This window comes from Symphalangus syndactylus, chromosome 6 (genome assembly GCF_028878055.3).
Source record: "Symphalangus syndactylus isolate Jambi chromosome 6, NHGRI_mSymSyn1-v2.1_pri, whole genome shotgun sequence".
Lineage (NCBI taxonomy): Eukaryota > Metazoa > Chordata > Mammalia > Primates > Hylobatidae > Symphalangus > Symphalangus syndactylus.
The window spans coordinates 48,733,765-48,751,789 of record NC_072428.2 but is presented as its reverse complement, the minus strand read 5'-3'; the positions used below and the strand labels follow the sequence as shown (position 1 = coordinate 48,751,789).

The window sequence follows — 18,025 nt, the reverse complement described above, 5'->3', positions numbered from 1 at the left end:
CAACCCCAGTCACTACCACATACATCCCTATGTGCTTTCGAAAGCAATCATTAAAAGGCTTTCAGCTGGGTGCGGTGGCTCACGCCTTTATCCCAGCACTTTGGGAGGCTGAGGCAGGCAGATCACGAGGTCAGGAGTTCAAGACCAGCCTGGGCAATATGGCAAAACCCCATCTCTACTAAAAAATACAAAAATTAGCCAGGCGTGATGGTGCGTGCCTGTAGTCCCAGCTACTCAGGAGGCTGAGGCAGGAGAATTGCTGGAACCTGGGAGGCGGAGGTTACAGTGAGCTGAGATCATGCCACTGCACTCCAGCCTGGGTGGCAGAGCAACTCTGTCTCAAAAAAAAAAAAAAAGAAAAAAAGGCTTTCAATGAAATCCTTTAACACTTGCATTGTATGTGGTCTTATCCTCAAAAATAATTACTAAATCTTCATTAAATTTTGGTTTTGCGCCTTAAAATAAAAATTCTCAGGTGACCTCTATAACCATCCAAGCTAGACTTCATTGAGGTGATCTGCTAGTGCCATGGTTTCAGCTTAAGCATCATTTTAGTATCACCTGGGAAACTTTTTATTACCCCAGGTCACACCTCAGACCAATTAAATTAGAATCCCTGGAGGAGGGCCCAGGCATCTGGAGTTTGTAAAACTGCTCAGGTGACTTCAGTGCGCACTGAAAGTTGAAAACTTTTTGTGCTACTCTAAATACTGCTTTGTTGCTCAAAATGAAATAAGTAGAATGCCCCAAAGAGAAACTTCAGGCTTGACTGTAAGTTGAATTACCCTTTTCTGAGAAATCTTGGGGGTAAATCTTGCCTTATGTTTAGGCATATCCAGCATTAGTGGTTTATTGTGTCTTCTAAATTGTCCTGTTAATCCCAGGTTTTAGGGCACACTTTTTTTTTTATTTATTGTTTTCTATTTTGATTTGTTTCCCAGTGTGGTTGTAATTTTTTTACAGGAGGTAGTTGTGGGGAATGTGTGTGGAGTGTGGAAATGAGCCTCCTGGGAGATTTTGCATTAGCTAATGCTGGGCTTTAGGTGTTGCACTATTCTGGACCATTTTGTATGCATGTGTGTTGATTTCTGGTTTGAGATTTCAGTAGTAAGTGCACAGTAGAAATTTGGCACCATACCGGTGGTACGCAGAGGCCTGTAGGTTTGATGTCTCACTGGGGGTGAGGGACGGTGTATATGTGTGGTATTATAAACACATAGGGGGTTCCTTAGCATACTGCAAGCTTCCCTGCCATTGGGTGAATTTTCTCAGACCCCTTTATGAAATAGGCAATACTTCGGGGTACTTTCTTTCTATAGGGGTCTCACTTTCAACTTACTGCTTTCACTGGAGGCATTAAAACCTCGAGCCCCAACCTCGGTTCCTCCCTGTGTCTGAGTATTTTGCCCCTGGGCTACTCTAGGGTCAGCTTGAATTAATTTCACTGTTGAGTTCACTCTTTGTTTCTGGTACCCAAGGTTTTTACTGTCTTTCAAGCTTGGCTCCACGTTAAAAAAATAAAATAAAATAAAATAGGGTGTTATCTTTTTCAGCTTTTCTGTTTGTTCATTGTGGGTAAGGGGGACTCCTGGCAGTTGAGTATGTCCTGTTTCCAGAAGGTTCCCCCTTAAGCAGTACATGGCTAGCTTACCAAGAGGCCTGCTCTGAGATTTTCTGAAATGATTGTTCTGTGAAAATACTACCAGGTTTTTCCCCCTTTCACTAATGCAATTATAGAGTGAGGGAAAGCTAATCAACAGCACAAGGAAGAAACCTGTCTGGGTTTACTCAATTTCCTGCCCAAATAAAGGTCTGAACTCTTCCATATTGTCTAGCATCCTGTGGGGACTTTCAAATAACAAGAGAACCTAGAGTCCCTGTGCAAACTAAATGTCAAACTTGAATCTCTCACTTATATTCGACAAATTTAAAGTTTAAAACAAATTGTTATAAAAGTAATGAAAACATTGTCAACATTTGGGTATTTCTCTGTATATATACACCATATACATATATTTATAATTGTTTTACTGAATAAGGCAAGTATTTCCCCGTTATTGAGTCTTTAGATAATTGTTTTTTATATAGGTATAAGAATCATATTCTTTCTTTAAGAAGTTATTTAAACATTCACCAATTTGGGGGGATTTTTCCACTACTTTTTGAAAATTAAGATGCTGCTGAGATTATTCTTATGTATTAATCTTTGACTACGTGTCTGGTTGTATTTCCTTAGCTTAACTTTCTAGAATTGGACTTGCTAGGTCAAAAGGCATGAATATTTTTCCTGTATCTTGCCAAATTGCTTTTCAGAAAGATTAGGCCAGTCTTTGTGTCTATTAACAGTGTATGAGGGTACCCTTGTGAACAGCATATGAGCTTGCCAACATTAACTATCATTGCATTTGCATTTTCAACAATTTACGTAGGTGAAAATTGAATATCATTTTTAAATGTTCTATTTACCAATGCAAAAGCATTTTGTTTCCATATTTTTAAATTTTACTTCTGTTTTTTAATTCCAGAATTGCCCATATAAGAACCTTGTGCCTATTTTGTGCGTAAGAAGTGGATTAGGGACTTTTTCTTATTGATAGATAAGGTCTCTTTTTGTATGAAGGCTATACTGAGCTTTTATTGTAATTGATACGAGTAGGTTTGTTTGTTTGTTTGTTTGTTTGAGACAGAGTTTTGTTCTTGTTGCCCAGGCTGGAGTGCAATGGCACGATCTCAGCTCACCGCAACCTCTGCCTCCCAGGTTCAAGCGATTTTCCTGCCTCAGCCTTCCAAGTAGCTGGGATTACAGGGGCCTGCCACCATGCTTGGCTAATTTTTGTATTTTTAGTAGAGACGGGGTTTCACCATGTTGGCCAGGCCGGTCTCGAACTCCTAACCTCAGGTGATCTGCCTGCCTCGGCCTCCCAAAGTACTAGGATTACAGGTGTGAGCTACCATGCCTGGCCTACAAGTAGGTTTTTCAGGCTATAATTTGTCTTTTAATTTTGTTTCTAATATTCCAGGAGTTAATTTTATGTAGTCAGATTTATTGTTCTTTTATGGATTGCTCAATTGCTCTTGTGCCTATAAAATCTTCCTTTCACTCAGTTTTGACCTGTCTTCTCTTTGTATTTCTAGTTCAGTTTTTTAAGTGTATAATCTTTGTCTAAATTTTATTTTTGTGTATGGTGTATAATAAAGATCTTATTTTTTTCTGTGAGGGTAATTCTAGCAACATATTTTAGCAGTGCATGGCAAGTGCCTCTTGATTGTACTTCTCAGAATATTCTCAGCTATTTTTATTGGTTAGTTATTTTACTGTGTAACATAAATTACCCCAAACATAGCATCATACAGTAATAAACATTTATCATCTGTTTCTATCTGCCAGGAATTCAGGAGTGGTTTGGTTGGGTGGTTCTGGCTTAGGTCTTTTAAAGAGTTAGAGTTAAGATATTAGCTGGGGCTACAGTCATCTGAAGGCTTCTCTGGGGCTGGAGCAGCAGTCCCTAACCTTTTTGTCACCAGGGAATGGTTTTGTCGAAGACAGTTTTTTCCATGGACCTGGGGAGTTTGGGGAAAGTTTCAGGATGAAACTCTTCTACCTCAGATCACCAGGCATTTGTTAGATTCTCATAAGGGGTGAGCAACCTAGATCCCTCGCATGCATAGTTCACAATAAGGTTCGCACACCTTTGAGAATCTAACACCACTGTGATCTGACAGGAGGCAGAGCTCAGGCAGTAATGCTCATTGGCCCACTGCTCACGTCCTGCTGTGCAGCCCAGTTCCTAACAGGCCATGGACTGGTACCAGTCTGTGGCTGGGGTTGGGAACAACTGGGCTGGAGGATCCCTTCCACAGTGGCTCACTCATATGGCCATTGGTAGAAGGGCTCAGTTCCTTGATGTCTGCTGACAGGTAGCCATATTTCCTCACTATATGGACTTTTCCATAGGGATGATTGAGTGTCCTTATAACATGGCAGCAGCCTTCTCCCAGAGTGAGTGGCCTGATATAATAAAGCAGAAGGAGTCACAGTGCTTTCTATAACCTAGCCTTGGAAGTGACATTCCATCATTTCTGTCATATTCTACTGGTGACACAGAGCAACTGTGATATAATTCCACAAATTACGAATATTAAGAGGAATGGGTCACTGACAGCTTCTTGGAGGCTGGTTATCAAACTCTTCCTCTGAGAGGAAATTTATAATTGTATCTCCCTTTGTATAGATGTTTATTCAATATCATTTTGTCATTTACATCCCAAAGCCCAATGGTGGCATCTGGAAGTTTCTTCTTCCCTTAGTTTTCTGCCCTGTAACCTTATCTGATTCTTAAATTTAAAGTCAAGTGGAGTTTGTCATCTGAGGCTTTCCTATCACTGTCGTTACAACTAGCTCAGGGACAAAATATTTATCTTTTCACTTCCCTCATCTAGTATTTATTGACTATTGGTTTTGATAAAGTAATAAAAGAAATATAAGTTGCAAAGAAATAGAAATTAAAGTTTTTTATATATATATACACATATGCCTGTAAAACTTGGCACAGATATACATGTACTCACATACATGTACACACACATACTCTGAATAGTAGGAAAGAATCCCAAAGCTTTAGGGCAGAGAGGGTCACAGAGAAAGGAAGAGACTTTTCCAAGCCCACACGGTGATATAAAGATAATGAAAACCCAGATCTTCCATCCACCTTTTAGCCTGACTCACTCTTCCCACATTTATGAAATACTTAAAATGAAACTGGATGGCTACATGTTTAAAATTCATGTGTACAGAATGGAGAGGGATTACTCAGCAATGGTTTGGAGATTGGAGGTCTTGCTCTGCTTCTGTCCATTTTCTTCCCTGAAGTTTAGCTGTGGCTGTTCCCAGTCCACTCTTAATTGGATTTGTAGGAGCCAGAAAGTGCTGAGCACACATCACAGTGGTGGGTAATTGGGCAGTTTCCTGGCTCCCCAGAGCCTCTGACTTGTTTGTGGATTGTGATCCATGATTCCTTGTGTCATGCATTTTCAGAAAGCAAACTGGCAATCAAATGGTAATTGCTTCCATCTGTGTGGATTTCTGCCTGGCAAGGAGGAGGTTGGCTCTGAGAAGAGTAAAGGGACCTGGAATTGGACGTCAGGCCTGCAGCATACCATGGATGCGGTGGCCCCAAGCTCACATTTTCCAGTAGAGTCCTAATTTCAAATCTTTCATCTGGTTGGCTTTATAAATAATCCAAATGCCCTAGAAATTCCACCACCTAAACCATATTTTCTAAAGTGTTTCTTACTGCTGAAAGAAGTACAGACTTCCTTTGTTAGACTGTTGCCCCAGTTTTGATTTGAAAAATGTATCACCAAACTTATGGAAAGGAGACTTCTGCTGCTGCTGCTGCTGTTGTTAAATAGGTGTAAGTATGGTGGAACAGGCCAGGCACAGTGGCTTACGCCTGTAATCCTAGCACTTTGGTAGGCCAAGTTGGGTGGATCATGAGGTCAGGAGATCGAGACCATCCTGGCTAACACAGTGAAACCCCGTCTCTACTAAAAAATACAAAAAATTAGCCAGGCGTGGTGGCGGGCACCTGTAGTCCCAGCTACTCGGGAGGCTGAGGCAGGAGAATGGCATGAACCCAGGAGGCGGAGCTTGCAGTGAGCCGAGATTGCACCACTGCACTCCAGCCTGGGCGACAGAGCGAGACTGTCTCAAAAAAAAAAAAAAAAAGAACGGTGGAACAGTTTAATTTGGGGCATATCAAATTAGAAAGAGCTGACCCAATATACCAGATCTCTGAGGACATTGAAGCACTCTCTCTCTAGATACTCGTTCAGGTATATGTGCAGGCATTTGGTCAGATTCCTTTTCAGTGTCTACTGGGTAGAGTGCATGATGCTGGGAACTCAGTTAAATGTAACCTGGACTCTCTCTCAGACTCCACAGCCCACAATAAGGAGATGAGGTATGGATATATATATAATAATACAAATTTAAGAGCATATAGAGATATATAAAGGATATAAAGATCTCCCAACTGGGAAGATCCAGAAAGATTCCAGTTCATTAAACCCTCACCAAAATGAATATAGTAATTGTCATCTATCGCTGTGGGATAAGCCAACCCAAACATAGTGGCTTAAAACTACCATCGTTTCTTTGTAATTTCATGGTTTGAGTGGCACTCTGCAGGTGTGTCTCCTCCCTGTTCTACGTGATGTCAGCTGGGGTGGCTCATGGGGGCTTGGAAGATCCCAGATGGCTTCATTCACATGTCTGTCACCACAGCTGGGAGGGCCAAGAAAGGTGGGGCTGTCTTTCTAGCCAGGTAACTGGGCTTTGTTACATGGCAGTTTAGGGTCAAAGAGAGAAAGAGTGGAACCTGTTAGACCTCTTAAGGCCCAGGCCCAGAGCTGGTACAGAGTCACTTCCACTGCTTTCTGTTGATCAAAGAAAGTCACCAGGTCAGCCCAGAGTCAAGATCCATCCCTTTATCAGAGGAGTGGAATGCACACACAGGAATGGAAGAATCTCTGGTGGCCAACTGTGTAATCTATGACATTAATATAAAGAAAAAATTCTAAAAGCTGAAGAATGAGATCTTACTGTCTAAACTAGTAGTTTATGGTCCCTAGTGAGGACTGGCTATGCTTTCCCAGTTGTCTAAGTGTGTGAGCTTCATACGTCAGTCCCAAAGGGTACAGTCATCCACCTCTGCATGCCTCTTTACACTGTCCAGCCGAGATTAGATAAAGATGATTTCTGGGAAGTTTACGTTGTGAGTGATTCGGCTGGGGTCCAGGTGGCCTTCCAGGTTTCTTTAAAGATGGGTTCTCACTCTGTTGCCCAGGCTGGAGAGTAGTGACTATTCTCAAGCCAGATATTGTGCACTACAGCCTGGAACTCCTAGACTCAAGTGATCCTCCTGCTTCAGCCTCCCAAGCAGCTGAGACTACAGGCATGCACCACCATGCCCAGCTCACTCCCAGCTTCTTATCTGTCCCTTTCACCTTTTTTTCACCATCTTTGCTCTTTACTAGTACCTTGCCCATGGTGTCCACCCTTCTTACTGAGTTTCCACCTCTCTCTCATTGCAGGCACTAAAACAGGTGCAGATCTTAGTGATGGTACTTGTGAGCCTGGACTGGCTTCCCCAGCCTCCTACATGAACCCCTTCCCGGTGCTCCATCTCATCGAGGACTTGAGGCTGGCCTTGGAGATGCTGGAGCTTCCTCAGGAGAGAGCAGCCCTACTGAGCCAGATCCCTGGCCCAACAGCTGCCTACATAAAGGAGTGGTTTGAAGAGAGCTTGGTGAGTAGTCCCGTGGCCTGATTGAGAACCACTGGGGAATGTAATGGTGCAGCCCATGGAGTGCCACTGCTGACTGGGGCTGTTGACTCATCTGTATACCTTCCAGCCTTTTCTTCCACCCCACTTTCGCCAATGCTGCAGGGTGGCCCTTCTTATCAAGGAGTATAGAGCCCAGTCAAGTGACTTAAGCTATGCCCTCTGCCCTTCCATGGTCCACAGTTGGCCTCTCCTGAGGAAATCCAGGGCCAGAGAGGGGCAAACATTTAAGATTTCACACACACACGCACACACACCCTCGAATTACATGTACTGCTTATTGAGTTCTAATCCCTGGCTGGTGTCTCTCCCCTCGGCTAGATCCCACTACCCCTTGTTTCTTACCACAAACAAAAGACTGGTTACCTCATTGATTTAAAATAAGCTTGACAAATTTCTTAGGAGGAAATGTTTTCTTATTTTTGCATTTCTTTGTTTGGTAAAAAGGCTAAACTTCTAAAAATTAGTTTATTCGTATTCCTCTGTATGGTCTCTAAACTTTTGATTCTATATCCTATCTGGAAAAAGAATGCATTTCTCATATACATATTCACATGCAGCATTTTATTTTTGAGACAGGGTCTCTCTCTGTCACCCAGGCTGGAGTGCAGTGTGGCTTGATCATGGCTTACTGCAGCCTCGACCTCCCAGGCTCAAGGGAATTCTCCCAACTCTTACTCCCAGAAGTATACCACCTCTGCAGAAGTGCACCGCCACACCTGGCTAATTAAAAAAAATTTTGTGCGTGTGGAGATGGGGTTTCCCTATGTTGTCCAGGTTGGTCTTGAACTCTTGGCTCAAACAATCCACCCACCTCGGCCTCCCAAAAGTGCTAGGATTATAAGTGTGAGCCACTGCACCTGGCCAGTATTTCACTAATATACCTAAATTATAAAAATACCACAAAACAGAATTTTAAAGTTTTTTATTTGTACAAATTCGTGGGGTACATGTGAAATTTAGTTACATGTATATAACACACAGTGATCAAATCAGTCAGGGTATTTAGGGTATCCACTGCTCACCAAAATAGAGTTTTAAAGGATAGGTTAAAAAATAGTTCCAATATTTTTCCCTATACACCCAGAAATCACCTTGAGCCTCTTGGGTGCACCTCTCCCACTCCAGTCTATTCGTATTCTATGCTGGTGTTTTCTGTTAGGATTTTGTGTTTTTCTTATCTATTCGAATGACCTTTTATTAGCCATTTGCTTTATTGGTAGCCTATATTTTCCTCACTCTGTTTTTAAATAACGTTTAGGGTGCTTTTTGAGACATAGAATTTTAAACAACTGTACTTCACTCTATCAGTCTTTCCTATTTTGGTTTCTTGTTTTCCTTTTGGCCCTAGCAACGCCTTTCCCAACCTCAGAACAAATAACTGTTCACCTGAATCTTCCTCTAGTAAGTTTATGGTTTGATTTTTATTTTATGGTTAACTCCAATCCATCAGCAATATTTTTTAGTGTTTGGCATAAACAATGAATCTAACTTTTAAAACAGTTTTTGGAAATTTATTAAAAATATTTTTGATCCAAAGGCAGTTGACATGGTTGTTGGTTTTTTCAAGATGCATTGGTAGAAAACAGCTTGCATTCAGATTTGCAGCTTTGTCTTGGGGTTATTTACAATGGTTTAGGGAATGCCTTCCTTTGAAGAGATTTCCCTAAAAGTGATTGCATTCATAAATGCAATCTATGAGTAATTATGGCCATCACTCACCTATGAATGGGGAAGCAAGTACTTTTAGGGGGTCAGAAGTTCATATAAAAATTCCAAGATGTAAGGGCTGTATGTTAAGGTTTTTATTCTGGATAGAGATAGCCTGTGTGTATTTTAGATCTTGCAGACCTAAAGTCATTTTACGATCAGCACATCCACATTCCACACAAGGTCTTAATCTGTGTGGAAATAGAATTCAGACTGGTGAGCAAACTCATCAAGTGCTTTAAATTGACGCTTTTAGTTAGAAGTTGTTGCTGCTCAAATTTTGGTCTGTGGCTCAGCAGCTTTCTTATCCCCTAGTAGCTTGTGAAAAATGCAGAATATGGGCCCCCATCTCACACTTGCTGAACCATCTCCAGATGACGCATACGCACATTAAAGTTTAAGAAGCGCTGCTTTCAACCATGGAGACTCAGTTGAATTATTTTTTTAAAGTCCCATGTGGGTGAGGATTGGAATTGGAACTAGTAGGATGGTTTGAAGGATTAGGCAGCACTGCCCAGCACCTTCTCATGCATGATGTCTGTGCATCCCTTGCATATTTGCTCCCTTCTCCTCTGTAGACACACTGGCATTGTTACACACCTAGAGTTCCTGCTTGACCATGACACTGGCCTGACATGGGCCAACTCTGCCTCATGACATCTATATCAGTTGGGATACTTTTTCCAGTAAAATGATGTAAACAATAACAGACCACTAACAAGATGTCCAGAAGACAGACAATCCCAGGGTTAATTAAGTGGCTCTGAGTGACCTCACGGGCACTGGTTCTTCCCATCTTTTTGCTCTGCCATCCTCAAGGGGTGGTTTTTGCTCAGGCACATCCCCTAACAGTCGCAAGATGGCCACTAGAACTGCAGGCAACATGTCCTTACAAGACACAACTATACATCTATGTGCAGAGGTAGAGAATCGTTTCTTTAGTATGTTTTTGTTGTTGTTGTTGTTGTTGTTTTTAATCAGGAGGGAAACTCTCTGCAACCCCCTAGCAGACTTCCCATTTAGCTGCAGTGGCCAGGATTTGTTCACCTGTGCATACCCTAGCTGCAAAGGAGGCTGGGGAAGCAAGTATTGGCACTTCCATCTGCCATAGAGGGAGGTGGCCTCTGTCAGAAAAGAATGATGATAGAGTGGGGGAAAGTGAGTGGCCTTCAGGAAGACAGCTCAGAGTGACTGCCACAAACTTCTGTTAGGTTTGAGTTTACTCTTGTTAGTTGACAAATTATTTCCATGTTTTCTCAATATGTTTTCTTTTTAAACTCAAGTTTCTAAGGAAAAGAATCTGATTGACCCAGTTAATTATTTTTGAGCGAAGTCCTCCAGATCAATGAAGAAGTGTTAAGTGTAAAAGAAGTAGGCATTAAAGACTTTTAATTTATTCACAAGCTATGGATGCACACCTTAGATCAAGTGTCTACCCCAGAGTGAATCAACTGTTAGCAGAGGTGAGGGATTACATAGTGGGAAATGTATCTTGTACTACTGCTGCTCATCTGGGACTGCAGATCTTCTGGCACTGGGGCATCTGTGGTCCACCAGAAGAATGGGCTGCTGAAAAGCAGGGGTAGATGTGGAGGAGTGGTCCATAGTTAGAATAGGACAAATAGCAGACTAGTCCTGGGCTCTCTCTTTTATGTCTTAGATGAAAAGGGCACTCCTAGTCCTAGTGCCTCCTATTGGGTCACTGTTTCTTTGTGGTAGGGCTGGTTCCTCTTCTGCTGGGTCCTGGCAGAGCTGAAGCACAGCTGGGCCAGCACAGGCAACAGCAGTAGGAGTGCTGTTGGCCAGGACTCTGCCTGGGGATGGGTATAAAACAGAGCAGACTAGTTCTAAAGCCCAAGTGGAGCAGACCTGCCCAGGAGTCAGTGGCACTGGGTTGAGTGAGTTTCCCATGCTCTGGGGTCTAAACTAGCATCCTGCTCCTTGGTAAGTATAATGAGGAGAACTGGGCTCCGGGCCTAGAAGGGCATGTGCAAGGCTTTCTTAATGGGGACACCCTCTGGGGCCTCAGTGGGGCAAGGAACAAAGGGCCTGGATTCCCTTGGTCTAGGAGCAGTATTTCCTCTGGAAAGTTGGTGAATGAGGACCTTGTATAGAGGGTGTCTTGGGGTCTAAGATGGGCTGGGACCTGGCCTGCAGAGGAAGCATCAGGGAGGCTGTCCTGCCTGTGGTGCAGCAGAGCAGTGTTACCCTCAGGAGATTGGAAGGTGGTCCTTTACAACTGGAAGACAGAGCCAAGCTCAGGGTCAGTGCTCATGGAGGATGAAGCTGAGGCCCTGGCTGGAAGGCTGAGGCAGCTCTTTTGTGATGGGAACAGAGCTGAGTTCCAGAAAGGGGCAGCCTCCTCCTTCTCTGTTTACTATGGTGAAATGTAGGATGATGCCCTCAGGAGGGTGTGGTTATTTTAGGTCAGGAGCCCCAGAACCCCGCAGGTGGTCCTGAAGCCCAGAAAGGGAAGCAGTGCTCATCAGTGGCCCTGGCATGTGCTGGCATGTACTCATCAGTAGCCCTGGCATGTGGTACCTGGCCCGGGCAGGAAGGACCCGGTACAACTGTGACCACTTCCAGGATTTTGGCTGTGCCTTGAGTGGGGCTTTCCCATGGTCTGAAAGGGGTGTCTCTACCCCTCCACACCTGCTTGGCTTGGCTGGGTGGTTGGTGGCATAGATCTATGGCTAGGTTGGGTGGTGGAAACCTTAGGATAGCCAGTCAGATTCAAATGGGCTCTACAGGACTGGGGATAGCCAGTTAGCTGGGAGGAGTAGACCTAGGCTGATACACAGTGTTGATTCATGTCCCAGGTCTTTGGGTGATGCCCAGATGATACCAGAGCCAGCAGAGTCTCCATATGAAGTAGCTATGGGTGCTTCTCTAACAGTATGTTATGTACACCCTTCATCTCCTACCAGCCAGCCAGTCTGTTCTGCTGTTTAACACATTGGGTATGGGCCAAGGAGATTCTCGGTGAAGTTTCAATATGAAGCCAGAGAAAGGGTAGGCAAACCCAGCAGCAAAGTGAAGGCAAGTCAAGGAAGAGCTCAGGCTCCAGGGTGAGGGGTGGTGGTTGGCAGAGAACCCATAGAAGGGCTATACTCTAGGCCCTGTTTGGAACTGGGGTACATGGAGTAGGCTTGGCCATCCAACAGGAACCCAGGCTTTTCTTTGCAAGGTCGCAAGAGTCCTGGTCAGTGTGCTTGAGCAGGTGAAAGCAAATTGAACCAAGGTGAGGGAGTATGAAAGGTAGGAAGAAGTTCAAAGGCCAGGGTTCTACCCTGGCTCTACCACTCATATGAGCCTCTTCTTCACTTCTGTGGGACTCAGTTTCCCTACTGGAAATGACAGCTGAGTTTGAAAGTGTCTGCAAGATCTGGCCAAGCATTCCAATTCTGCAGTTTGTTCTGGGGGCTATGTGGAGTGGTCTCTTTATAAGCACCAGCCTTTGCCTCCCTCAGTCTTGACCTCTTGGGTTCCAAAGTGTGGAGACAGGTTAGGAACCTCTCAGTTTACTGCTGCCCTTATGTTAGAGCTTGACAGAGGCCCCCATCTCAGCAGTGGAGAGGCAAATCTGTTTACCATATTGAAAAACCTGAAGAGTTGCCCTCCTGAATGAGCAGCCTCTGCTGGCCCCAGCTGGGATAAGTGCTCACCTCTGACAGCCCAGCAGTCAGTTCAGGTGCCCTCAGTTACCTTTTTAACTAGTTTCCCAAGAAACAAAGAAACCCAGACGCAGGCTGGGGAGCACAGCCACCCCCCTTCTCAGCTCCAAACCACCTTGTCACAGATGGCGGCTTCTTCAGCTCCCAGCTCCTCAAACAAAGCCCATACATTCCTGCCAGATTCAGCTTGCAATCTTTCATTCTGTCCAGGAAGCAAATCTGTTTACCATATTGAAAAGCCAGAAGAGTTGCAAAAAAAAGGTGGAGAGAAAAAGCTGTTTTATGAATTATAAAATGTGAGCTTGAATTTTTTACCATGGGATTCATTTCTGTATCTCCAGAATGGAAAACAAAAGATAGTCAAAATACATGTGTGTTGAACATTTTAATTTTGAAAAGTTACAGAAGGAGTTTTGTAGGTAAACCTTTTCCTCTGGATCTTAGAGGAGGGAAAATTTGGTGCTTATTTTTCAAGAAAAAAAGTAGAGCCTCTGTGAGCCGATTTCCAGCATGGTTTCTTACCTCCCCTGTGACAGGTGTGAACTTGAGTGAGAGATGAGAAAGGAGTAGGTGTGTCCGTGCCTTCTTTCTGTGCTCAGCTCCCAAGGGGCTCCTGGGCCGGGCTCAGGTGGCACCAGTGGCGGTTCTTTGTCCCTGTGCAGTGCTGGAAGAAGCCACTAGGTGGGAGTCAGGGACAAATGCCGGGAAGTGAAATCCCAAAGAATGAGGTACAGCATGGGCTTCATATGAGAAAACAGCTTTTAATTTTTCTTTTTTAGACAAAGATAACATAAGCACCTCTCATTATTGAAACTGTTTAACTGCACCTGGGTCAGCTGACAAAGACAATTCTTTGCCATTTTCCTTAGAAACAGTGGACAAAGGGCAGTCAAGGGAGGGCTCCACTGTTTAGGGTAGGGGAGAAGAGACAGGGCTGGTGGTCCTGGGAGCATAGACCTGAACTTCCCCTGTGGATGTGGGGAGATCTCTCCAGACTTCTTGACTGCAGTGCCTTCTGCTGGGGTGCTAGTAGGTTGGCCCTTTCCATTCCCGCAGGCATTTCCTAGCCCACAGTTTATGTCATGCCCTGCCCTAGAGAAGCTTCCTGTCCCCTGGGGGATTTTGAATGCCCTTTTCCTGACACAGCAGCCAAGACTGGGGGCCTTCAGCCACTGCAAATTTAGCAGTTTTAATTTTCCTGGATCTTGATCCCTGCCCCCCAAAGTAAATTTACCCTACTAAATTCTAGCAATCCAGCTCCTTTCAGACCTGACCTGAAGAGACTATTTCAGCCTCTAAGAACCAATGTTTATAAATGACCAAGAATGTGCAAACACTGGTGAAAGAGCAAATAAATCCTTCCCCACTAAATTTCCTGCTTCAGGCCCAGGGGCCGTGGTGGACAATGTTGCCAGGTTAGCATAACTTGAGGTCTGAGCATGTAGACACCCACTTACCCTCCACCCACAAAAGAAAAACCTGCCAGAGATACACTACTAAGAGCCGTCTGCCCTTTCAGATACCTGCTAGTGGGCAGGCAGGTTTCTTCTTCTAGGCTTCTAGGCAAGTTTGTTTAGTAATCTATGTTTCGAAGAATTTTTTGTTTGTTTGTTTTGTTTTGTTTTTTGAGACGGAGTTTTACTCTTGTTGCCCAGGCTGGAGTGCAATAGTGTGATCTTGGCTCACTGCAATCTCCACCTCCCAGGTTCAAGCGATTCTCTTGCCTCAGCCTCCCGATTAGCTGGGATTGCAGTTGTGCACCACCACGCCCGGCTAATTTTTGTATTTTTCGTACAGACAGAGTTTCACCAGCTTGACCAGGCTGTTCTTGAACTCCTGACCTCAGGTGATCTGCCCACCTCGGCCTCCGAAAGTGGTGGGATTACAGGCATGAGCCACCATACCTGGCCTTGAGGAACTTTTGAAAGCAGTTTCCTAACTTCTTACTCCTCCAAGTGTTGTCCTGGGACCAGTAGTACGAGCATCACCTGGGAGCTTGTCAGCAGTGCACAACAGCAGGCCCCATACCCAATCTACTGAACCAGAATCTGCATTTTTACTAGAACCCCCTCGGGTCCAGGCAGTTCATTCTGGATGGGGAAGCACTGTCCTAACCCAGGGATTAGCAAACCATGGCCCACAGTTAGCCCACTGCATATTTCTTACACTCATCAGCTAAGAATGATTTTTACATTTTTCAAGACTGAAGAAAAATCACAAGAATGTTTTGAGATGGGAAAATAATATAAAATTCACATTTTGGTGTCCATAAATAAAGTTTTACTAGTATACAGCCACACACTGGTTTAGGTGTTGGCTGTGGCTGCTTTTGCACTGCAAATAGGAGAGTTGAGTATGAGAGAGACTATATGGCCCCCCAAACTCAAAATATTTGCCATCTGGCTCTTTACAGGAAATGTCTGCCGACCTTTGTCCTGATCTATTTTGGAGGTGCGTTCTCCATGCTTGTGTTCTGTGGAGGCTTGAGCTGCAGTAGCCAGGACTTCCTCCACAGCACTCTTCACTCCCTTCTCCCGCCTCCCCTTCTCAGCGGGCCCACTGTGTACCATGTCTGTTGAAGGACACGTTTATATCTGACTTATGAGGATTTATGAGGGAGTGTCCTAGCAGCTGCCACCCATGGCCCAGAGGTGAAGGCTCAGGGCTGAGCAGAGCCTAGGATGCATGTAGGTGATAGGTTAGTGGAACAGCACGTGACCACGAGATTCCTCTCAGTTTACAGTTCTGCCTGATAAGATGCTGCTGACTTCTGGTAGGCAGCAGGAGTAACACCTCAGGGGACCTCAGCTCCTCTTTCAGCCATTCCCTCAAGTACTTGGAATTCCAGCCAGGTAGGTGACAATCCTGGGGTTATCTTCTAGACCCTAGGACAGGGGTGGAGCAAGCTACAGTGACTTTCCCCAGCAAACCTCACCACCCTGGCCTCTTAGCTGTGCTTTTACTCCCAGAACGCTCAGCCTCACGGTCTCCTGTCCTTTTCCCAGAGCTGGCTGCTGCATGTTGCAGGCAGTAATGAATCTGGTTGTAGATGAGCAAAGTACTTCCAAGAAGGCCTTCGGGACTGTTAGGTCACTGTAGTGACCCGTATTTGTGTACCCTTTGTGCTTCCTGAGGACTTCTGTCTTCAGAGATGGGTCCAGTGAGTCTGAGACACCACCTCACAGGAGCAGTGTAATGGGAGCAGGAAGCCCAGGCCCCCGAGCTCCCAATAACAAGGGCAGCCTAGACGTTTGGGAGTGACTACCTAGGCCAAATAAAAGCTGAGCTTCTAGCCTTTTGGGAGTCATGGACTGTTCTGATAATCTGACAGCTCTTTTTCAGAGAAAGATTTATGAATACAAATAGTAGTACTTTGTATATATTTGATGAACATATTTAGGGGCTTATCTGATCCCTGGAATCCCATCTGTAAATCAAGTGAGGTGCCCTGGACAGGATGGACTTCTAGAGCAGTGGTGTAGCCATGGGTTTGCCTTGCCAGGCCAGTGTGATGAGGGAGCCACGACAGGGACCAAGCTGCCCCTGGGGGTGAGGTGAGTGAGCGAGGAGGTGCCTTAGCTTCTGAATCCATCCCATTTCACTCAGCCCCTCCCCTTTCCCTCCTGCCAACCTGCTCCTAGGTCTTTTGGGGTGTTAATTAGTTATTTTTGAGTTGAATTACAATATAAGTAAAATGTACTTGGTGTTTAAGGAAAAACAAGGCTGAGATAAGACTTGCTACTTGAGAATGCCATAAAAATGTCAAGAATTTAGCTGCAGTTTATCTGGATTCTTCCCTCCCTTCCTCCCTTTTCTTTCCCTTTCTCTCCCCCACCCTGCACCCCCCACCTTTGTTCATCACACATTGAGTTGAGCTAACAGAGGAAATGGGCCCCGTCTTTTCCTCTTTGTGTCGAACATCTTTATCCTGGAGAAACGGACCTTCAAGTCTCTTTCCTTCAAATAGAATTTTAGTCTTACTTTACCAGTCTTATCATTTGAGCCTTCTTCTTTCATCCAAAAAATGTTTAAATTCGTACTGTGTGCTAAGAATTGTAGGCATGGAAGTAGGAGAAGTGAGTTGGAAATCAGACACACTTCTGACAGTCTGGTGCAATAGGAGTGGTCCAGTGTGACAAGGTCAGTGATGAAGTAGAGAGGGGAATGCGGATGCTCAGGAAGGGATAGAAGAGGGACACCTGAGCCACAGCTCTATGTAAGCTGGGAGTGAGCAAGGCTGATGAGAGCAGCCACATTGGCCACCTTTCTCTTTCCTCCTCTCTTGTACCAGAACCTAAGGAAGAGCACTGCGCTTCTCCCAGGAGAGGGGAGGATTTTCTACCATCCTGTAGAGGCTGGAACTCTGCACCACCTCTCCCTGTCCAACTCCCAAATCAGCTTGTCTACCTCCTCTTCCTTGGAGTCCTAGATATACCTTTATTGCATACCATGTGGTAATTCTTAACCCAGGGCATGAAGTTTTTCATTTGCCTTGGATGTGGGAAAAATGTGTATTGACTGGATGAATTTCTTCATTTGACTTGTTCAGGCTTTTAGACAGAGAAAAACCAACCTACTGGGCCCTGTACCTTTAGAGATGTTCTTCCTTGGCAACATCCTGCCATATCGTGGGCAGGGAACCTGGGCTGGGTGGGTCACACTGTGCTGTGGAGCTGGGCCAGAGGTGAGGAGCAAGGGGCTAGAGCTCAGCGCATGGGCAGCAAAGCCTGCTTTTCCTTTCTGGCCTCTGTCTGGGTGTGTCTCCAGGAATTTACTCCTCCCCTTATGCCAGCTGCTGGCTAGAGCTCTCCTTGCCGCCTCTGTGATCTCTGTGGGCTGGCCCAGCCTGCCAGGGACTGTGCTGCCAGGCATTGTTTCTGCCCTTTTGGGCCCTGCTTCTGGCCCTGGTGGACATTGAAGCCATGCTGAGGGGCATGCGGCATGAGGGACTGCTCTTCAGACTGGGAGTTCCAGGAAACCCCGGAGGTGACCCCCAAGGGAAATGGGAAGGCCCAGGCAGTCACAAGATGTGCATCTGCAAGTCCCTTGCCACAGCAGAGCTCAGGGCCTTGCATGTAACCACAGTTCCCACCGTACCCACATCAAAGGTCACTTTGATAATCAGTCATAGCCAAAGGCCACACACTAAGGGCTGGGCAAGGGAGAAAAGCTGTTTTTAGTGGGGAGCTCTCAAAGGAGATGGGAATAGGAGGAGGTGGGGGGTGGCATCTAGGGAGTGCTGGAGGGGCCACCTGGAGAGCCCGCATGTGACCTGCCCTGACAGGAGGAAAACAG

General features: G+C 45.1%; 1 protein-coding gene across 9 annotated transcripts in view; it reads left to right on the top strand.

Moving 5' to 3' along the window:
* Positions 1–18,025, top strand: part of PPFIBP2 (PPFIA binding protein 2) — a 143,899-nt gene that overhangs the window by 45,219 nt on the left and 80,655 nt on the right. For all 9 annotated transcript variants that reach the window (XM_063641101.1, XM_063641100.1, XM_063641098.1 and 6 more), the window contains exon 3: positions 7,096–7,310. In XM_063641101.1, coding sequence (XP_063497171.1) covers positions 7,096–7,310 — 215 coding nt within the window. The remainder of the gene's footprint in view (positions 1–7,095; positions 7,311–18,025) is intronic.